The 24,240-nt window shown below is 45.6% G+C and overlaps 1 protein-coding gene across 1 annotated transcript in view; it reads left to right on the forward strand.

Annotated features, from left to right (window-relative positions):
• Window positions 1-24,240, forward strand: part of LOC126293207 (C3 and PZP-like alpha-2-macroglobulin domain-containing protein 8) — a 732,149-nt gene that overhangs the window by 383,648 nt on the left and 324,261 nt on the right. The window contains exon 4 of the mRNA XM_049986331.1: window positions 4,781-4,948. Within this exon, the coding sequence (XP_049842288.1) occupies window positions 4,781-4,948 (168 nt within the window). The remainder of the gene's footprint in view (window positions 1-4,780; window positions 4,949-24,240) is intronic.

Below are 24,240 nucleotides of genomic sequence, written 5' to 3' on the forward strand. Positions count from 1 at the left end.
GAGATCTGGAGAATGTGCTGGCCAGGGCAGCAGTCGAACATTTCCTGTACCCAGAAAGGCCAGTACAGGACCTGCAACATGCGGTCGTACATTATCCTGCTGAAATATAGGGTTTCGCAGGGATCGAATGAAGGGTAGAGCCACGGGTCGTAACACATCTGAAATGTAACGTCCACTGTTCAAAGTGCCGTCAATGCGAACAAGACGTGACCGAGACGTGTAACCAATGGCACCCCATACCATCACGCTGGGTGATACGTCAGTATGGCGATGGCGAATACACGCTTCCAATGTCGCCAAACACGGATGCGACCATCATGATGCTGTAAACAGAAACTGGATTCATCCGAAAAAAATTAAGTTTTGCCATTCGTGCATCATCGCTGGCTCTCCTGTCTGTGATGTAGTGTCAAGGGTAACTGCAGCCATGGTCTCCGAGCTGATAGTCCATGCTGCTGCAAACGCCGTCGAACTGTTCGTGCAGATGGTTGTTGTCTTGTAAACGTCCCCATCTGTTGACTCAGGGATCGAGGCGTGGCTGCACGATCCGTTACAGACATGCGGATAAGATGCCTGTCATCTCGACTGCTAGTGATACGAGGCCGTTGGTGTCCAGCACGGCGTTCCGTATTACCCTCCTGAACCCACCGATTCCACATTCTGCTAATAGTTATTGGACCTCTACCAACGCGTGCAGCCATGTCGCGATACGATAAACCGCAGTCGCGATAGGCTATTTTATTAAAGTTTGAAAAGTGTTGGTACCTATTTCTCCTCCATCACAACAAACAGGCAACGTCGGTCAATTGCTGTTTGTGTATGAGAAACCCGTGGGAAACGTTCCTCATGTCATCACGTTGTAGGTGTCGCCACCGGCGCCAACTTTGTGTGAATGCTCTGAAAATCATTTGCATATCACAACATTTTCTTCCTGTCGGTTACATTTCGCGTCTGTAGCACGTCATCTTCATGGAGTAGCTATTTTAATGGCCAGTAGTGTATAAATACATCAACGGAAAAAATGTCGACATAGTGACCTATAAAAGTATCGGCTGCATGTTCTAAATACACTGAAGAGCCAAAGAAACTGGTACACCTGCTTAATATCATGCAGGGCCTCCGCGAACACATACAAGAGCCTCAACACGACCTGACATGGGCTTTGCTACTGTCTGTAGTAGTACTGGACGGAATCAACACCTTGAATCCCAAAGGACTGTCCATAAATCCGTAAGAGTGCGAGGTGGTGGAGATCTCCTCTGAACAGCACATGGCAAGGCATCCCAGATATGCTCAACAATGTTCGTGTCTGGGAGTTTGCTGGCCAGCGGAGGTGTTTAAACTCAGGAGAGTGTTCCTGGAGCACCTCTGTAGCAATTCTGGACGTCGGCGGTGTCGCATTGTCGTGCTGGAACTGCCCAAGGCCGTCGGAATTCACAATGGATACGAATGGAAGCAGGTGGTCAGACAGGAGGGTTACGTACGTGTCACCTGTCAGTGTCGTATTTAGAAGTAAGACGGGTCCCATATCAATCCAACTGTACACGCCGCACACCATTACAGATGACCCAGCAGCTCAAACAGTCCATTGCTGATATGCAGCGTCCACGGATTCATGTCGTTGCTGCCATACCCGTACACGTCCAGTCGCTCGACACAATTTGAAACGAGAGACCAGGCAACATGTTTCCAGTCATCAGCAGTACAATGTCGGTGTTGACGGGCCCTGGCCATGCATATAGCTTTGTGTCCTGTAGTCGTCAAGGGCTCACGAGTGAGCCTTCGGCTCTGAGCTCCGAAAGCCTATATCGTTGACTTTGTCACTGAATGGTTCACACACTGACACTTGTTGATACCCCAGCATTATAATCTGCAATAGTCTGCCGAAGGGCTGCAGTTCTGTCACGCTGAAAGAGCCGGCCGCTGCTGCTACGGTCGCTGGTTCGAATACTGCCTCGGGCATGGATGTGTCTGATGTCCTTAGGTTAGTTAGGTTTAAGTAGTTCTAAGTCTAGGGGACTGATGAACTCAGATGTTAAGTCCCATAGTGCTTAGAGCCACTTGAACCATTTTGAATACTGACAGATACTCTTCAGTAGCCTTTGGTCCCATCCTCACATGATCTTCTTCCAGCCCCAGCGATGTTGGAGATTTGATGCTTTACCACGGTCCTGATATTCGCAGTACACTTGTGAAGTGGTCGTACCGGAAAATTCCACATCATGGCTACGTCGGAGACGCTGTATCCCATCGCAAGTGCGCCGTCTATAACACCACTTCAAACTCACCTAAATTTTAAATAACCTGCCATTGTAGCAGCAGTAACTGATCGAACAACTGTGCCAGACACTTGTTGTCTTACACAGGCGTTGCCGACTGCAGCGCCGACTTCTACATATTTACATAGCTCTGTATTTTAGTACGTACACTATGTGATGAAAAGTATCCGAACACGTGGCTGAAGATGACTTACAAGTTCGTGACGCCCTCTATCGATGATACTGGAATTCAATATGGTGTTGGCCCATCCTTAGCCTTGATGACAGCTTCCACTCTCGCAGGCATACGTTCAAAATTCCTGCAAGCTTTCTCGGGGAATGGCAGGCCATTTTTCATGGAGTGTTGCACTGAGGAGAGGTATCGATGTCTGTCGGTGAGGCCTGGAACGAAGCCGGCGCTACAAAACATCCCAGAGGTGTTCTATAGGATTCAGGTAATGACTCTGTGAAAGCCAGTCCATTACAGCGATGTTATCGTGTAATCACACCGCCACAGGCCGTGCATTATGAACAGGTGCTCGATCGCGTTGAAAGATGCAATCGCCATCCCCGAATTGATCTTCAGCAGTGGGAATCAAGAAGGTGCTTTAAAACATCAATGTAGGCCTGTGCTGTGATAGCGCCACGCAAAATAGCAAGGGCTGCAAGCGCCCTCTATGAAAAACACGACCACCGCCTCCGAATTTTGTTGTTACATTACGACCCTCTTCAACTCTCGGCGGTCTCTGTCAGTGAACAGATGAGGTCGGTCTGTAATCTTTTGCACTGTACGTGTCCCTTCACGTATCCACTTCACTATCACATCGGAAAGAGTGGAACTAAGGATGTTTAGGTGTATGAAAATCTCGAGTACAGACGTATGACACGAGTGAACCCAATCACTTGACCACGCTCGAAGCTCGCGAGTTACGCAGAGCGGCCCATTCTGCTCTCTCACGAAGCTTTATGACTACTGAGGTCGCTGATATGGAGTACCTGGCAACAGGTGGTAGCACAACGCACCTAATATGAAAAACGTATGTTTTTGGGATCTCTGGATACTTTTGATTACATAGTGCATGTAAACCCAAAAGATTGTTTCTAGAGCCACTCTGTAGCAATTCTGAACCTGTGGAATGTCGCATTGTCCTGCTGGAACTTTCCAAGTCCGTCGGGATGCAGAATGGACATGAATGGATGCAGGTGACCCGACAGGATGCTTACGTGCGTGTCACTTGTCATAGTGGTATCTAGACGTATTGGGAGTCCCTTATCACTCAACTGCACGCGCCACACAGCATTACAGAGCCTCCGCCAGGTTGTACAGTCCCCTGCCGACATGCAGAGTCCATGCATTCATGGGGTTGTCTGCATAACCGTACTCGTCGATCCGCTCAATACAATTTGAAACGATTCTCGTCCGACCAGACGACATGTCTCCAGACATCAACAGTCCAATGCCGGTGTTGATGGGCACAGGTGAGGCGTAAAGGTTTGAGTCGTGCAGTCATCAAGGGTACACGATTGGGCCTTCGGCTCCGAAAGCCCATATCGATGACGTTTTCTTGAATGGTTTGCACGCTGACGCTTTTTGCTGGTCCAGCATTGAAATCTGCAGCAATTTGCGGAAGTTGTTGGATATGAGGTCCGCCAGTTAAGAAAAACAGAGTCTTTTCTCAGTACCCAAACATGTTTCGGTAGCACTGTGCCATAATCAGTGGGTTTTCGTTTTTATTTATTCTTTACATTTGGTGTGCATGAATTTTCTGGATCACTTGCGTGTTAAGTACTACAGGTAGCTTGTCATTACACACAAGTGAACAAAAAAAATCATGCACACCAAATGTAAAGAATAAATAAAAACGAAAACCCACTGATTATGGCACAGTGGTGCCGAAGCATGTTTGGGTTTTCAGAAAAAATGTTGTTTTGCATAACTGGCGGACCTCAAATCCCAAAAATTTTAACTGCAAATACGGCCAATACAAGGAGCTGCAAATCAAAATGATGACTAATTTGCGGAAGGGCTGCACTTCTGTCACGTTCAACGGTTCTCTTCAGTCGCCGTTGGTGCCGTTGTTGGAGAATCTTTTTGCAGCCTCAACGATGTCGGAGATTTGTTGTTCCACCAGATTCCTGATATTCACGGTACGCTCGAGGAATGGTCGAACGGGAAAATCTCACTTCATTACTACTTCGGAGATGCTGTGTCCAATCGCTCGTCGCCGAATATAACACCACGTTCAGACGCAGTTAAAACTTGATAGTCTGCCATTGTAGCAGCAGTCACCGATGTAAGTACTGCGCCAGAGACTTGTAGTCGTATATAGGCATCGCCGACCAAAGCTCCGTATTCTGCCTGTTTACATATCTCTGTGTTTGAATACACATGTCTATACCAGTTTCTTTGGCACTTCAGTGTATTTTCGAGAAAAATATCAGTAGCGATATTGGTCAATAACTATGTAGGCTACACTGTGTGGCAGTGCTGGACTCAGGAAGTGACGTTTCGACTGTTCCAGGCCAGGCGGTGATTCCGGTGCTGGTGCCTCTGGACGCGCCGCCATCCTGCGTTCTCCAGGCGGTGGTGGGCGGCAGCGTGCAGACGTCTTCCCGGCTGACGCTGGCGGGGCCCCTGAGGCACGCCATCCTGCGGCCAGACCGGACCTCCTACTCTCCAGGGGACACAGGTGAGGCGCCACCCACACAGTCAGCAGGTTACAAGTCTCCACAGGGTGCAGTCGGCCCATGGTGATCATGTGCAGACTACCTGTCCCCCTCCAGATCATATAAAGAGGGATAGAGATTTTCACCACAGTGCAAGGAAGAACTTTCGAGGAGGTGCAGTTGGAGAATACTCTAGAAGCTATCTCAACCGATGGCCAACGGCCTTCCGTAGTGGTGACACCGGTTCTCATGTGATCACCAAAGTTAAGCACTGCTGAGCTGGGTTAGCAGTTGGATTGGTGACCATCTGGTCTGGCGAGCACTATTGGCAAGCGGAGTGCACTCAGCCCTTGTGAGGCAATTCAGGAGGACAGGGCATAGAAGTGTGGTCTGACCAGCCCCATGGTGATTATGTATAGGCTACCAGTCCTCCTTCACATGATTTAAAGAGGGATAGAGATTTACACCACAGTGCAAGGAAGAACTTTTGAGGAGGTACAGTTGGAGAATACCCTAGAAGCTATCTCAACCGATGGCCAACGGCCTTCCATAGTGGTGACACCGGTTCCCATGTGATCAGTAAAGTTAAGCACTGTCGGGCTGGGCTAGCACTTGGATGGGTGACCATCTGGTCTGGCGACCACTATTGGCAAGAGGAGTGCGCTCAGCCGTTGTGAGGCAATTGAGGAGGGTAATGCAAGGAAGTTTGGCCCATGGTGATTATGTGTAAGCTACCTGTCACCCTCCATATCATTTAAAGAGGGATAGAGATTTGCACCACAGTGCAAGGAAGAACTTTTGAGGAGGTAGAGTTGCAGAATACCCTAAAAGCTATCTTAACCGTTGGCTATCGGCCTTCTGTAGTGGTGACACCAATTCCCATCTGATCACCAATGTAAAGCACTGTTGGGCTGCGCTAGCACTTGGATGGGTGACCATCCGGTCTGTCGAGTGCTGTTGGCAAGAGAAGTGCGCTCAGCACTTGTAAGGCAAGTTAAGGTGCCACTCGATCGAGAAGTAGTGGCTCCAGTCTTGTAAATTGACATACGGCTGGGAGAGCGGTGTGCTGACAACATTCCCCTCCATAGCTGCATCCAGTGGCGCCTGTGGCTGAGGGTGACACGGCGGCCGGTCGGTGCCGTCGAGCGTTAATGGCCTCTTCATTCATTCACATGTGAAGCTAGTTCTTTTTGCTGGTGATGCAAGTATACTAATCACACTCAACAAACAAGAATCAGCTGAGGAAATTGCAAATAAAGTCTTTCAAAAAATTATTAAGAGATTCTCTGCAAATGGACTCTCACTAAATTTCGAGAAAACATAATTTATACCATTCTGTAAAGTAAATGGCATAAAACCATTGATAAATAAAGACCATGAACGGAAGTCTATTGCTAAGGCAGAATACTCAAAATTTCTGGGTTTGTGCATTGATGAGAGAATGAATTGGAAGAAACGCATCGATCATTTGCTGAAACGTTTAGGTTCAGCTATGTATGCTATTGTCCGCAGCTCGTGGTACTGCGGTAGTGTTCTCGCTTCGCGGGAAAGAAGTGCCGGGTTCGATTCCCGACAGGATCAGGGATTTTCCCTGCCTCAAGATGACTGGGTGTTGCGCCGTCTTAATCATCACCAATCATCTCCATTACGGTCGGAGGAAGGCAACGGCAAACCACCTCCGCTAGGACCTTGCCTAGTTGGCGGTGCGGGTCTCCCGCATCGTCCTCTACGATCCTCGGAGTATAGGACATCATCATTATCATCACTTATGCTATTAGGGTTATTGCGAATTTTAGTGACAAACATATCAGTAAATTAGCCTACTATGCCTATTTTCATTCACTGCTTTCATATGGCATCATGTTTTGGGGCTATTCGTCATTAGGAGAGAAAGTATTCATTGCACAAAAGCGTGTAATCAGAATAATAGCTGGACCCCCCCCCCAGCCCCCCTCCTCCACCGCCCCCAAGATCGCCTTGCAGACATTTATTTAAGGAACTCGGAATATTCACAGTACCTTCGCAATACATGCCGTATATTCACTTATGAAATTTGTCTTTAATAACCCATCCCAGTTCAAAAATAACAGCAAAATGCATAGCTACAACACTAGAAGAAAGGATGATATTCACTACTCTGGATTAAATCTCACTTTGGCCAGAAAGGGGTGAATTATGCTGCCACAAAAATCTTTGGTCATTTGCCAAATAGTATTAGAACTCTGACAGATTGGCAACCAACATTAAAAGCAAATTAAAAGAATTTGTGAATGACAACTCCTTCTACTCAATAGATGAATTCTTAGATGTGAAGTAGTAACTGTAAAAAAATAATTAATCATTTTGTGTAGAGAAAACTTATGTTAAAGTGACACGTTCCGCATCTTTACGAAATGTCGTATTCATGATCTATGGAACAAGGATTAATGTACGTATGTAAGTATATATGTCACAACGCATTATGATTACAAGTTTCTCAAACCAAATGCCACATCCCATTAAATCGAAAGTTTGCCCTTTTGACCTGCGCACACACACACACACCTAACAAACAGAAAGCTGCAAATTATCTGGAATGGGTCTATACCTCGAAGTGACGTACAAACGTCACTGCCAAAAAAAAAAAAAAAAAAAAAAAAAAAAAAAAAAAAAAAAAAAAAAAAAAAATGAAATAAGGTAGCTACGAGGAACAATATCGTTATAAAGATAACTGGAAGTCATGGGGGTGCCAAATCTATTGTGTTTATAACCACCACTTTATCCCTTTGCCTTTCTGGAGCTTAGTACATGTCTGGTATAGATCGGCACATTCTGAGAAGGTCGACATAAGTCTTAATTAAACCTGTAGACTAGTCACAGTATGCATGAAGCCCACTCCACTGGAAAAGCACTACCACGCTTCAGGTCCCAAGTCGCATAAGGTAGCTCATGAACATAACGAGCAGTTCAAACTGACAGATCGGCCGCTGTGGCCGAGCGGTTCTAGGCACTACATTCTAGAACCGCGCGACCGCTACGGTCGCAGGTTCGAATCCTGCCTCGGGCATGGACGTGTGTGATGTCCTTAGGTTGGTTAGGTTTAAGTAGTTCTAAGCTCTAGGGGACTGATGACCTCAGAAGTTACGTCCCATGGTGCTCAGAGCCATTTCAACCATTTGAATCAAAATGACATTTGATGAGGACCATCCATTATACAGTAGCTTTTATGAATGAGACAGATTAAAATCAAGGTATTGATTCCTCAATAACACCTTTCATGAGGCCCCTGATGGCTACCCTGTTTTAGAACATGCACCAAATGGTGCTGAAAATGCTAAACTGTATCAGAACTGGTGTAGCGCCTGTAAAAATCAATCTGTTAAAACAGAGCCTATTAAAACAGTAGGTGCGACTGTTGAGAATACAAAACGTGCAACATCTTCTGAATTGCACTTTCTCCCTAGACGACTTCTGGCTAAGCAAGCCTGAAGCTTTCAACTTAGCCTAGTATTGGACCAAAAAATTGACAGCGCCAGACAATAAAAAGTAAAGTAAGTTAGGTGGGTATGTAAGTTGAAAAAAAAAAAAAAACTTCCTTTTTACGTCAGACAGTTCTACAGCAAGTTAGAAATATTGTCTCCAATTTTCTGAGTTTAATTCTTGTTACAAAGCCATGTTGCTTCAACCAGCGTACACTGCCATGACCCCTTTTCTTCATGACTCTCTCCTCGTTTGAGATATTTTATTATTTCCTGCCAACAGAGAGGAAAACAGTAGGCTGTGATCCCACTTGCAGTTCGATTGAAATACACACATCGTGGAACACAAAACCTGAACGAATGATTTAGTCAATTCACTTGGAAGAGACGTCCAAAGACAACGTTTTGCCCACGTACTATTGTTAAAATGTCCTCATATGATGCTTGTCTGGAGTTTAGTGATGACAGTATTACAAGAAACAAGACCCTTACAAGACTAGGATTTGATGTTGGTTGCTTCACTGAAAACCTGTTGAAAAAGGTGGATGATGTGTGTATTGTTAGTTCTGAAATGTCAGTGATGGACATAGTCCAGAGGAAATGCCAGAAGAATCAGGGTAGAAAAAAAGGATAAACGTAAGGTTATGGGCAACATAGAGGCACTCGTTTTTGGCATAAATCCTACAAAGATCTTTTTCTGCATTTCTCCACACTTTTCATTTTTGAGTGTATAAGGGATATTTTGTGTTCAACCATTCCAAATAAAAAGTTGAAATTTGCGGCAGACTATATGCATACTATAAGGTAACTTCCTGCAGTACAAAATTTTTCCAAGTGCATTGCTGTGAAGTTTTTATAAATTTTCATGAAATAATAATTTCTGTGTATCATACATATGAATTTAAGAAATTGTTGTGACGCTTCTGAGACTGATATTAAGAAAACCGGCACACAAATTTTTTATCTAATCAGTAAGAATAATTATCACATTTTGAAAGTGATAAGGAAAGTAACCTTCGATAAAATGTTCCTCGTGTGATAGTATGTGTCCTAAAACTGTCGAGCTATGTTCTAAGGCTCTAAGCACTATGGGACTCAATATCTGGGCTCATCAGTCCCCTAGACTTAGAACTACTTAAACCTAACTAAGCTAAGTACATCACACACATCCATGCCGGAGACAGGATTCGAACCTGCGACCGTAGCAGCATCGCGGTTCCGGACTGAAACGTCTAGAACCGCTCGTCCACAGCGGCCAGCCACAAGGATTTGACTATACAAATTTAGTTGTTGACTCTCCTGGAAAGCCACTTAACTCGGGTCAATTCCGCATAAATAATTATTACAAAAATATAATGATGTTCCCCAAAAATCTGTCATCAGGGAGTGGAAGTAGAAAATACGTTTCACTACAGGAAAGTCTTGTAATCACGATGAGGTTTATTTAAATCAAACACGTTCGTCTGAATAGTGATTGAGCACTGCAATATTAAACGAGTATTTCTCTTAAACAAGAAATTCAAGTGAATTCCGAGACTGTACTGCTGGCAATATTCAGCAAGACTTGCTACTGCCCTCTGAAATTATGTGCAACATAGTGTGTACCCGAGGGTAACAAGATCAGACATGCACCTGCATAATTATTACGCACCAGTGGCTGAGCACTCGGGAAATCGATTGGTACAACAGCTTCAGTACAGTTAAGTGTGCTACAGAAGGAGGATTTGAACATCTTATTACACCGAAGAGCCAAAAGAAACTTGTACAGGCCAGCCGTGGTGGCCAAGCGGTTCTAGACGCTTCAGTCCTGAACCGTACTACTGCTACGGTCGCAGGTTCGAATCCTGCCTCGAGCATGGATGTGTGTGATGTCCTTAGTTTAGTTAGGTTTAAGTAGTTCTAAGATCTAGGGGACTGATGGCCTCAGATGTAAGTCCCATAGTGCTCAGAGCCAAAATTGTACAGCAGCCTAATATCGTATAGGGCCCCCGCGAGCACGCAGAAATGACGCAACACGACGTGACACGCACTCAACGAATGTCTAAAGTACTGCTGGAGGGAATTAAAACCACTATTCCTCTAGGGCTGTCCATAAATATGTAAGAGTACGAGCGGGTGGAGATCTCTTTTGAACAGAAGTTTGCAAGGCACCCCAGATATCAGATATGCTCAATAATGTTCATGTCTAGGGATTTTGGTGACCAGCGGAAGTGATTCAACCCAAAAGAATGTTCTGGACTCGGGGGGGGGGGGGGGGAGGGTGCCGCATTGTCCTGCTGGAATTGCCCAAGTCCGTCGGAATGCACAACGGAAATGAATGGATGCAGGAGATCAGACAGGATGTTTACGTCCGTGTTACCTGTCAAAGTCGTTTCTGGGGTCCCATATCAAGCCAACTGCAAGCGGCCCACTCCATTACAGGCCTCCATCAGCTTGAACATCCCCCTGCTTCAGTGTGATTCCGTGAATGTCGGCGCTGTGCATATTACCACTACCGTTGACATCGTGCGTATGGCCGATGGTTGTGTCTGGTGGAGGTCGATTGCTGCGACTTGCCTGTCAGCGCACCGGGTCCATCAGAGGACACTGGAGTGAGGTACACAAAAGAAGCGCGCCATGAAATTTCCGGGTTTTGAGTCCGGAGGCATGAGTGACGCCGAACTAGATTCTCCGACGGTCCTCAAGAGAACTGCAGACCGTTCCGCGCAGCAACCACCTAAAACTCGCGGCGATGAGTCGCCCAAAAGTCCGTAACTGGCGATCCCGTCCCAGCGGCAAACTCCGCGGCAATGACACCTCAGAAACTTGTGCCCTGATCTTCCGTCACACATAGGGGAAAGTGGGTTACGCGCTTAGTACACTACTGGCCATTAAAATTGCTACACCACGAAGATGACGTGCTACAGACGCGAAATTTAACCGACAGGAAGGAGATGCTGTGATATGCAAATGATTAGCGTTTCAGAGCATTCACACCTACAACGTGCTGACATGAGCTACGTTTCCAACCGATTTGTCATACACAAACAGCAGTTGACCGGCGTTGCCTGGTGAAACGTTGTTGTGATGCCTCGTGTAAGGAGGAGAAATGTGTACCATCACTTTGATAAAGGTCGGATTGTAGCCCACCCCGATTGCGGTTTATCGTATCGCGACACTGCTGCTCCGTTGGTCGAGATCCAATGACTGTTAGCAGAATATGGAATCGGTGGGTTCAGGAGAATGATACGGAACGCCGTGCCAGATCCCAACGGCCTCGTATCACTAGCAGTCGAGATGAAAGGCATCTTATCCGCATGGCTGTAACGGATCGTGCAGACACGTCTCGATCACTGCGTCAACGGATGGGGACGTTTGTAGGACAACAGCCATTTGCACGAACAGTTCGACGACGTTTGCAGCAGCATGGACTATCATCAGGTCGGAGGCCGTGGCTGCGGTTACCCTTGACGCTGCATCACAGACAAGAGCGCCTGCGATGGTGTACTCGACGACGAACCTGGGTGCACGAAAGGCAAAACGTCATTTTGACGGATGAATCCAGGTTCTGTTTACAGCATCACGATGGTCGCATTCGTGCTTGGCGACATCGTGGTGAACGCACATTGGAAGCGTGTATTCGTTATCGCCATACTGGCGCATCACCCGGCGTGATGGTATAGGGTGCTATTGGTTACACTTCTTGGTCCCCTCTTGTTCGCATTGACAGCACTTTGAACAGTGGACGTTGCATTTAAAATGTATTATGACCCGTGGCTCTACCCTTCATTCGATCCATTATTGTTCTGGCTATTGATTTCTCAGGATCTATGCGCCCAAATTGCATGAAAATGTAATCACATGTCAGTTCTAGTATAATATATTCGTACAATGAATACCCGTTTATCATCTGCATTTATTCTTGGTGTAGCAATTTTAATGGCCAGTAGTGTATTTAACAGCTAATTTCTAGTAGACGAGAAGGTTAAAAGAAACTTTTCTGATCACAAATTATAGCCGCTTTATTTGGGAACAACACTCATCAATTACAGCTGCCAAACTTTTTGAACGAAGCTTAAATGTCAATGTATGTAAGGCACTACTTGTTCCTACTCTTAGCGGCAGCGTGTGATAGAAGTACACTAATATAAATCAGAAGGAAATTCAGAGTGCGATTCATAACCTGTGTACTCTTGTCGTCACCATTGGGAGCAATTATCACACTTATCCAGTCTTCCGTGATAGTTTCTTTGTAGACTTCACCACACCTTGGCAATTCAAAACATTAGATCTACATTCACATCAACACTCATGCTCAAAAATTAAGGATAATGCTGATACATGGTGAAACAACGCTCTGCTGGGCGGATTGCGGGTTTAATTCACCACGGGGTATGACCATGCGGTGCATTTGATCTGCGGTCGTCGCACGGTGGCGCTGGCAGCAGTCCACATATAGGCAGAGGTGTGTTGGTGCATGTCAGAGTACGGTGCAGCGAGTAAGTGTGCAGACGTTTTCAGACGTTCTAATGGTGACTGTGTGTTGAAAATGGCTCAAAGAACACATATTGATGATGTCATGAGGGGTAGAATACTACTGCGACTGGAGGCCGGTCAAACACAGCAGGTCATAGCACGGGCCCTCCGTTTGCCACAATGTGTCATCTCAAGATCATGGCAACGGTCTTGGTGCTACAGTACGGGACGTCCACAGTGTACACCCCCACAAGAAGACCGATATCTCACCATCAGTGCCCGCAGACGGCCACGGAGTACTGCAGGTAGCCTTGCTCAGGGCCTTACCGCAGCCACTGGAACAGTTGTCTCCTGACACACAGTCTACAGGCGACTGAACAGACACCGTTTATTGGCCTGGAGAGCTGCAAGCTGCATTCCACCGACCTTGGTCACAGGAGATCCCATAAAGCCTAGTGTCAAGAACACAGTACATGGTCATTGGAACAGTGGTCCCACATTATGTTCGCTAACGAGTCCAGGTATAGTCTGAACAGTGGCTTTGCCGGGTTTCCATTTGGTGTGAACCAGGAACCAGATACCAACCCCTTATTGTCCTTGAAACGGACCTGTATGGAGGTCGTGGTTTGATGGTGTGGGGTGGGATTATTATTGGTGCACGTACACCCCTGCATGTCTTTGACTGAGGAACTGTAACAGGTCAGGTGTATCGGGACGTCATTTTGCACCAGTATGTCAGCCTTTTCAGGAATGCAGTAGGACCCACTTTTTCCTGATGGATGATAACGCACGGTCCCACCGAGCTGCCATCGTGAAGGAGTACCTTGAAACAGAAGATATCAGGCGAATGGAGTGGCCTGACTGTTCTCCAGACCTAAACGCCATCGAGCACGTCTGGGATGCTCTCGGTCGACGTATCGCTTCACGTCTTCAAACCCCTACGACACTTCAGCAGCTCCGGCAGGCACTGTTGCAAGAATGGGAGGCTATACCCCAGCAGCTGCTCGACCACCTGATCCAGAGTATGCCAACCCGTTGTGCGGCCTGTGTACGTGTGCATGGTGGTCATATCCCATATTGATGTCGGGGTACATGCGCAGGAAACAGTGGCGTTTTATAGCACATGTGTTTCGGGACGGTTTTCTCAAGTTATCACCAATACCGTGGACTTACAGATCTGTGTCACATGTGTTCCCTATGTGCCTATTCTATTAGCGCCAGTTTTGTGAAGTGACACGTTGTGTGGCACCACGTTCTGTAATTATCTTTAATATACGAGCATGAGTGTACATAGATACTCCGCAAGCCACCGTACGATTCGTGGAGTATGGTACCCTGTACCAGTCATTTCTTTTCCTGTTCCACTTGCAAATAGAGGGAGGAAAACCGACTGTCCATATACCTCAGTAGGAGCCCAAATTTCTCGTTTCTTAACTTCATCGTCTTTGTGTCCATTGCATGTTGGCGGCAGTAGAATCGCTCGGCAGTCACATTCAAATGGCTGTTCTCTCAATCCACACAACAGTGTTTCTCGAAAACAATGTCGCGTTTCCTTCAGCGATCTCCATTTGAGAACCCAAAGCATCTGCGTAACACTTCCGTGCTGTTGGAACTTACCGGTAACAAATCTAGCACCCTTCTTCTGAACTGCTTCGATGACTTCCTTCAATGCGATCTGGTACGGTTCCCAAACACTCCAGCAGTATTCAAGAATAGGTTGTACTAGCGTCCTACATGCGGTCTCCTTTACAAGTGAACCAGTCTTTCCTAAAATTCCCCCAATAAACCGAAATCGACCATTCACCTTCCCCTACCACAGTTCTCACATCCTCGTTCCATATCACATCGCTTTGCAACGTTACGTCCAGATATAGTGTATCCCAACATTGCAGGTTTAATCTTCCTACTCATCCCGATCAACTTACACTTTTTCATACTTAGATCTAGCTGCCATTAGTCACATCAACTGGAAATTTTGTGTCTTCGTGCAGTCACGTAACTTCGACACCTCACCTCGCACTATGGCGTCATCAGCAAAGAACCGCGAATTGCTGCCCACCTTGTCCGCCAAATCATTTATGCATATAGAGAACAACAGTGGGCCGCCCACTGTGGCCGAGCAGTTCTAGGCTCTTCAGTCTGTAACCTAACTGCTGCTACGGTCGCAGGTTCGAATCCGACCTCGGGCATGGGTGTATGAGATATCCTTAGGTTAGTTGGGTTTAAGTAGTTCTAAGTCTAGGGGACTGATGACCTCAGATGTTTAGTCCCATATTGCTTAGAGCCATTTGAAACATTTGAGCAATAGCGGTCCTGTCACACATCCCTGAGGCACTCCTGACAATACCTTTCTCTCTGGTGAATACTTGCCTTCGAGGACAACATACTGGGCTCTATTACTTAACAAGTCTTCAAGCCACTCACGTTCCTGGGAACTTATTCCATATGCCTGTACCTTCGTTAACACCTTACAATGGGTCACGGTGTCAATTGCTTTCCGGAAATCTGGAAATATGGTAGCTGCCTGTTGCCCTTCATCTACAGTCCTCAGTGTATAACGTGAGAAAAGGACAAGTTGTTTCGCACGAGCGATGCTTTCTAAAACCATGCCGATTGGTGGACATAAGCTTCTCAGTCTCAAGAAAGTTCATTATATTCGATCTGAGAATATGTTCAAGAATTCTGCAGCAAACATAAGTTAAGGCTATTGGTCTGTAATTTTGAGGGTCTGTTGTTTTACCCTTCTCATATACCGGAGTCACCTGTGTCGCTTTCCAATCGCTTGTGACTTTGTGCTGGGCGAGAGATTCACCATAAATCCAAAGTAGGTAAGGGGTCAATGCCGTAGAGCTCTTTCGTTGTTTTGCTTACGCCATAGTCTCTCAGCGATCGCAGGGTCGGCGTGGTTACAACGGATTTGGCAATGTTAGTGTTAGGGATGGCCGGATGCCCTTTTCACTGCCACCCTGTAACCCCCCCAGGACGGGATCAGTGTACCCCAAACAGTCTGCGTCTAGTGAAATAGTGCGGACGTGTGTCAGATGTCTGCGACACGTGGAACTGAAGCGGAACGTGGGGACCAGCCCAGTATTCACCTAGCGAGATGTGGAAAACCGCCTAAAAACCACATCCAGGCTGGCCGGCACACCAGCCCTCGTCGTTAATCCGCCGGGCGGATTCGATCAGGGCCACCGAGCCTACCAGAGTTCAGGAAGCAGCGCGTTCAGCTACCCTGGCGGGTGGTCAGTGCCGTAGAGTATCTTTTGTAAAATCGAAGTGGGATTCCATTCGGACCTGGTGATTTATTTGCTTTCCAATCTTTCAGTTGATTCTCCACGCCAGGTGCGCTTACTACTTTGTCGCCCATACCTGAGTTTGTCCGATGGTCAAATGATGGTACGTTTGTGCGATTCTCCTGTGCGAGCGATTTCTTGAACGTGGAGACGCCTCGTCGGAGTTGGACCTGGTTGTTTCTGAAGATGAGGGCGCCGATAAGTCCATGTTAGCTGTAGAGGTTCAGCGTTGTTGGTACTGGTCTTTTGTGTCGTCTTGGTTTCGACTGGTTTAGCTTGATTGTCTAATTATGCCTTTTTGTACGGCAAACCAGACAACATCTCAGGTTTTTTTTACGTTTTCTTCTGTGTTGTGGCTATATCATATTTTGGCAGTGGGTAAGTGTTGGATAGGCTCACAACTGTTCGTACCTCATCTCTCCGAACTTCATTTGTGTCACGTTCTTGGTTTTTTTCCTGGTGACTGCACGAGCAAATCATCTCTCACTGAAAATCAGAATTCGTTCGTGAGCTCCTGTTAAGCTCCTTTGACTTCTTCAGTTCTTCTAAATTCAGCTCTGTTAGTGATTTCTGACGTAGGAAAGTCTTCTATTGTGAAGACATGCCGATTGAATGGGAATATTCCCGTTCATTCAGAGGATTTCTCAGCTGTTTGTATTACACATACATTAGAATATTCAACTAGAAATAAAGCACACCCATCTGTCTGCGTAATGGGTCTTCCTGGATCACTAGCCGTGAGCGGACGGGGGATTAAGAGCACGCTTGTAGGCTTTCCTGGTATCTTGCAAACGTACTCTTAACCGATGCGCTACACAGTTCAATAAACTAAACTCCTTCCGGACAGGCCATGAAGGCCAAACAGTACCGACCAGCCACCGTGTCATCCTCAGCTCATAGGCGTCACTGGATGCGGATATAGAGGGGTATGTGGCCAGCTCACCGCTCTCCCGGCGTGTCGAAGAACACGTGGAAATGAAGTCTCAGCCAAGAAAGGTTAGTAATTAGAAAGGTAATTGAAAACATGAGACCTGTTTGTGATATCGTAAAAAGCTGCAATTGTAACATTTTTTTTTTTTTTTTTGTGGTTTTATGGCGCACAACTGCAGTTGTCATTAGCGCCCAGACTAAGTTATGAATGCAGTTACAGTCGTGACAGAAGATGCTTTAGGCCGGTATTACACTATCAAAGCTGATATGTCAAATATTTATGGAAAAGAAGTTTGATGGTGTAATAGGGCACTTTGTCAAATCTCGTCTGCAGTCGAATAAATTTGATAAAATCTAGGGCCTCGCTGTAGCTTTGATCATAAAAGTCGCTTGTCTTCTGTTCACTGCAATGTGAGATGTTACCACCTGGAGCGCTAGCATCGCTGCAGCGTTCTGTCATATGTAGTGTGTTTGTAAACATGGCCGGTAAATACAATTCGTGTGTGCCAACAACTACAATATTAATATATGTTTGAAGCTGATGAGTCGCTTTACAACGTGAGGCACTCTGAATACAAAAGCAGATTAAGAAGATTGGAGAGCTATAAAAATATTGCGGAGGTCATTAGCCGTGGGATACATTTTTCGGGCACAAAATTTAATTGATTTGTTTATAAAATAAAAATAGTTCTTAATGCACATAAAGTATACTGAACGTTTATTTACCTTCAGACATTGGCCCTTCAGCGCTATATAAATTTCTGCACATGTATCATTTTTTGTAATGTGGACTGTAGTATTCGAGTGCTGTACTGTAAGGATGAGTAACTCCCTCCTGTAGCAAGGAATCGGGGTGTTACAATGAGCCTGTCTTCTGCAGATGTAGCAGTTCTTAAGTGACAGAACCACAGGCACACAGACACAGGCAACAGAGCATGCACAATGTCGGCACTAGTACAGTGTATATCCACCTTTCGCAGCAATGCAGGCTGCTATTCTCCCATGGAGACGATCGTAGAGATGCTGGATGTAGTCCTGTGGAACGGCTTGCCATGCCATTTCCACCTGCCGCCTCAGTTGGACCAGCGTTCGTGCTGGACGTGCAGACCGCGTGAGACGACGCTTCATCCAGTCCCAAACATGCTCAATGGGGGACAGATCCGGAGATCTTGCTGGCCAGGGTAGTTGACTTACACCTTCTAGAGCACGTTGGGTGGCACGGGATACATGCGGACGTGCATTGTCCTGTTGGAACAGCAAGTTCCCTTGCCGGTCTAGGAATGGTAGAACGATGGGTTCGATGACGGTTTGGATGTACCGTGCACTATTCAGTGTCCCCTCGACGATCACCAGAAGTGTACGGCCAGTGTAGGAGATCGCTCCCCACACCATGATGCTGGGTGTTGGCCCTGTGTGCCTCGGTCGTATGCAGTCCTGATTGTGGCGCTCACCTGCACGGCGCCAAACACGCATACGACCATCATTGGCACCAAGGCAGAAGCGACTCTCATCGCTGAAGACGACACGTCTCCATTCGTCCCTCCATTCACGCCTGTCGCGACACCACTGGAGGCGGGCTGCACGACGTTGGGGCGTGAGCGGAAGACGGCCTAACGGTGTGCGGGACTGTATCCCAGCTTCATGGAGACGGTTGCGAATGGTCTTCGCCGATACCCCAGGAGTAACAGTGTCCCTAATTTGCTGGAAAGTGGCGGTGCGGTCCCCTAGGGCACTTCGTAGGATCCTGCGGTCTTGGCGTGCATCTGTGCGTCGCTGCGGTCCGGTCCCAGGTCGACGGACACGTGCACCTTCCGCCGACCACTGGCGACAACATCGATGTACTGTGGAGACCTCACGCCCCACGTGTTGAGCAATTCGGCGGTACGTCCACCCGGCCTCCCGCATGCCCACTATACGCCCTCGCTCAAAGTCCGTCAACTGTACATACGGTTCACGTCCACGCTGTCGCGGCATGCTACCAGTGTTAAAGACTGCGATGGAGCTCCGTATGCCACGGCAAACTGGCTGACACTGACGGCGGCGGTGCACAAATGCTGCGCAGCTAGCGCCATTCGACGGCCACCACCGCGGTTCCTGGTGCGTCCGCTGTGCCTAGCGTGTGATCATTGCTTGTACAGCCCTCTCGCAGTGTCCGGAGCAAGTATGGTGGGTCTGACACACCGGTGTCAATGTGTTCTTTTTTCCATTTCCAGGAGTGCATATCTACCCATATCTATGAAAGCAACGGATCATAAACCTGAACGAAAGAATGTAGCATACAGTAAAATTACAGTCACATTCACGCAGTTATTTACTTAGTCATGAATTATACCGAAACGAACTGATGATAACGAAAATAAGAACAAGAATTTTAAAAAAAATTCATGTCTGGTAAAATTATTCTCCCAATTTATGCAACTAGAAAAGCAAAGAGAACCTTTACATTGTATTTCAGTAAAGCGCATGGTGAAGTCATATGCTATGAAAAAGTGATAATTTAACGATAATTATAGAATCTAACTGAAGAAGCGCAGGAAAGTGGAGGTGCAGGGCCGGTAGAAACTAAAATGTACCAGAAAAAGAGGAAAATTAAATGAATGGCAACAAACACGAAACAGCAGCATAAAATATGGAGAAACCGACACACTAAATTCTAAAAGAAAAGCCAGTACATGACAAACGAATACCTGCAAAAAATAGAGAATATTGGAATGGATAGTAGGAATTAATCGGTGTAGGTAAATTCCAGTTACAGAGTCCTACCGCTCCATGATTCATATGAATATTCTTTTTGCAGATATATGCACTGAAACGTAATACCATTTCTACATTTGTAATTGTTCTCTAAAGCTACTGCGGTGAATTATAAAATTTGGAATCGGTAACTAGAACTGACCTTCTATATAGGTGCCGGCCGGTGTGGCCGAGCGGTTCTAGGCGCTACAGTCTGGACCAGCGCGACCGCTACGGTCGCAGGTTCGAATCCTGTCTCGGGCATGGATGTGTGTGATGTCTTTAGGTTAGTTAGGTTTAAGTAGTTCTAAGTTCTAGGGGAATGATGACCTCAGAAATGAAGTTCCATAGTACTCAGAGCCATTTGAACCATTTTTCTATATAGTTCAATTCTAGTTACCGATTCCAATATTAGTAACATTTTTGCAATAGTTCAGATAGCATTTAGAAATGCAGAAATCAAATTAACCTACATTTTAGTACACACACATGCTGAAAAAACTAAATAATGAATCATCGAAAGCCTCGAATCCGATTCCAGCTTTTCGATGGTTCATAATATTTTTGCAGTAAATTTGTGGACTATGTTTTTCTAGGATTTCTAAGTTTCTTATTGATCTCAGAACTACTACGAAAAACTAATAACTACTGTATGTACAGCTTCCAAATTTTTCTTTTTTTCATATTAATGAAGATAGTAATACCATATGAAGAAATTATGTAAAACTTTAATGCACACACTTATTGTTAAAATTATCTAAATAACGAACTGTGGAATGGTTGGAATCGGTAACCAGAATTAACCTATGTAGGTCAGTTCCAGTTACAGATTTCAGAATTTGTTAGACCCCACTTTTTGTCAATTTTCGTTACTTGTGTACTCTAAATCTACATCTACATCTACATCCATACTCCGCAAGCCACGTGACGGTGTGTGGCGGAGGGTACCTTGAGTACCTCTATCGGTTCTCCCTTCTATTCCAGTCTCGTATTGTACGTGGAAAGAAGGATTGTCGGTATGCTTCTGTGTGGGCTCTAATCTCTCTGATTTTATCCTCATGGTCTCTTCGCGAGATATACGTAGGAGGGAGCAATATACTGCTTGACTCTTCGGTGAAGGTATGTTCTCGAAACTTTAACAAAAGCCCGTACCGAGCTACTGAGCGTCTCTCCTGCAGAGTCTTCCACTGGAGTTTATCTATCATCTCCGTAACGCTTTCGCAATTACTAAATGATCCTGTAACGAAGCGCGCTGCTCTCCGTTGGATCTTCTCTATCTTTTCTATCAACCCTACCTGGTGCGGATCCCACACCGCTGAGCAGTATTCAAGCATTGGGCGAACAAGCGTACTGTAACCTACTTCCTTTGTTGTCGGATTGCATTTCCTTAGGATTCTTCCAATGAATCTCAGTCTGGCATCTGCTTTACCGACGATCAACTTTATATGATCATTCCATTTTAAATCACTCCTAATGCGTACTCCCAGATAATTTATGGAATTAACTGTTTCCAGTTGCTGACCTGCTATTTTGTAGCTAAATGATAAGGGACCTATCTTTCTATGTATTCGCATCACATTACACTTGTCTACATTGAGATTCAATTGCCATTCCCTGCACCATGCGTCAATTCGCTGCAGATCCTCCTGCATTTCAGTACAATTTTCCATTGTTGCAACCTCTCGATACACCACAGCATCGTCTGTAAAAAGCCTCAGTGAACTTCCGATGTCATCCACCAGGTCATTTATGTATATTGTGAATAGCAACGATCCTATGACACTCCCCTGCGGCACACCTGAAATCACTCTTACTTCGGAAGACTTCTCTTCATTGAGAATGACATGCTGCGTTCTGTTATCTACGAACTCCTCAATCCAATCACACAATTGATCTGATAGTCCGTATGCTCTTACTTTGTTCATTAAACGACTGTGGGGAACTGTGTCAAACGCCTTGCGGAAGTCAAGAAACACGGCATCTACCTGTGAACCCGTGTCTAAGACCCTCTGAGTCTCGTGGACGAATAGCGCGAGCTGGGTTTCACACGACCGTCTTTTTCGAAACCCATGCTGATTCCTACAGAGTAGATTTCTAGTCTCCAGAAAAGACATTATACTCGAACATAATACGTGTTCCAAAATTCTACAACTGATCGACGTTAGAGATATAGGTCTATAGTTCTGCACATCTGTTCGACGTCCCTTCTTGAAAACGGGGATGACCTGTGCCCTTTTCCAATCCTTTGGAACGCTTCGCTCTTCTAGAGACCTACGGTACACCGCTGCAAGAAGGGGGGCAAATTCCTTCGCGTACTCTGTGTAAAATCGAACTGGTATCCCATCAGGACCAGCGGCCTTTCCTCTTTTGAGCGATTTTAATTGTTTCTCTATCCCTCTGTCGTCTATTTCGATATCTACCATTTTGTCAACTGTGCGACAATCTAGAGAAGGAAGCACAGTGCAGTCTTCCTCTGTGAAACAGCTCTGGAAGAAGACATTTAGTATTTCGGCCTTTAGTCTGTCATCCTCTGTTTCCGTACCATTTTGGTCACAGAGTGTCTGGACATTTTGTTTTGATCCACCTACCGCTTTGACATAGAACCAAAATTTCTTAGGATTTTCTGCCAAGTCAGTACATAGAACTTTACTTTCGAATTCATTGAAAGCCTCTCGCATAGCCCTCCTCACACTGCATTTCGCTTCGCGTAATTTTTGTTTGTCTGCAAGGCTTTGGCTATGTTTATGTTTGCTGTGAAGTTCCCTTTGCTTCCGCAGCAGTTTTCTAACTCGGTTGTTGTACCACGGTGGCTCTTTCCCATCTCTTACGATCTTGCTTGGCACATACTCATCTAACGCATATTGTACCATGGTTTTGAACTTTGTCCACTGATTCTCAACACTATCTGCACTTGAGACAAAACTTTTGTGTTGAGCCGTCAGGTACTCTGTAATCTGCTTTTTGTCACTTTTGCTAAACAGAAAAATCTTCCTACCTTTTTTAATATTTCTATTTACGGCTGAAATCATCGATGCAGTAACCGCTTTATGATCGCTGATTCCCTGTTCTGCATTAACTGATTCAAATAGTTCGGGTCTGTTTGTCACCAGAAGGTCTAATATGTTATCGCCACGAGTCGGTTTTCTGTTTAACTGCTCAAGGTAGTTTTCAGATAAAGCACTTAAAAATATTTCACTGGATTCTTTGTCCCTGCCACCCGTTATGAACGTTTGAGTCTCCCAGTCTATACCCGGCAAATTAAAATCTCCACCCAGAACTATAAGATGGCGGGGAAATCTACTCGAAATATTTTCCAAATTATTCTTCAGGTGCTGAGCCACAACAGCTGCTGAGCCCGGGGGCCTATAGAGACATCCAATTACCATGTCTGAGCCTGCTTTAACCGTGACCTTCACCCAAATCATTTCACAATTCGAATCTCCGTCAGTTTCCTTCGATACTATTGCACTTCTTATCGCTGTAAACACGCCTCCCCCTTCACTGTCCAGCCTATCTCTGCGGTATACATTCCAATCCGAGTTTAGGATTTCATTACATTTAGCAATTAGTATTAAACGTTAACGCTTATTCATAATATTATGACTTCACTATGCGCTGTACTGTACTGGATTTAAAGGTTCTCTGTGCTTTTCTTACTCGCATAAATTACGATAATAATTTATTTCAAACATGTACACTTCTTTTTTATTTTTTTTATTTATTTTCGTTACCTTTTAATTCTTGTCGGTATAATTTGTGGCTAAGTAATTAATCACGTGAATTGTGTTTGTTGCTTTATCGTATGCTCCATTGGTTTCTTTGCGAGTGTGATCCGTTGCTTTCATAGCTTGCCTCTATATAGCGTCTCTGCCTTCGGCATGACGTCATTGCTCAAAGCCGACGAGTGGAATCGGACACCAGAATTGACCCGAAATTTGATAAGTGTAATACTGGCCTTACTGAAGCAAAACGCGTCTGCTCAACTTCTGATCGTACGTAGTCACTAAAGATGTAATCACTCCAATATCACTTGTGAGCCTGCAGCTGCAAGGAGAGATTCCAAAAAAAGAAAAAGACAGTATGCAATTACATTTGTATTGCATCTCTGTTCGTTTTCGTACACCCATTCGCAGTGACAGTGAAGCCCCTACCACGCAGTAGGGGAGAAGCGAGGCAACTGTCCCCCAATTGAAGGAGCTGATCGCCGCCATTTGCAGGGATGAATCCTAGTACTGGGATTGTCATTTGCAGTATATGAGACGCAACAAGAGCAAATTGAAGCACAAATTAAACACATGTTTGTCTAAAAAAGTTCTGAGTATTTGAGTCTATTTTAAAAGTATACTTAAATGAACGAAGTTCCCTAATTTCCGAAGTACGTCTGCATTGAGACGCGAAATTTAAGAATGTAAGGCTCTTTCCTGACTACGTGGAGCGAGTTTACAT

Source organism: Schistocerca gregaria, chromosome 10 (assembly GCF_023897955.1).
Source record: "Schistocerca gregaria isolate iqSchGreg1 chromosome 10, iqSchGreg1.2, whole genome shotgun sequence".
Classification (NCBI taxonomy): Eukaryota; Metazoa; Arthropoda; class Insecta; order Orthoptera; family Acrididae; genus Schistocerca; species Schistocerca gregaria.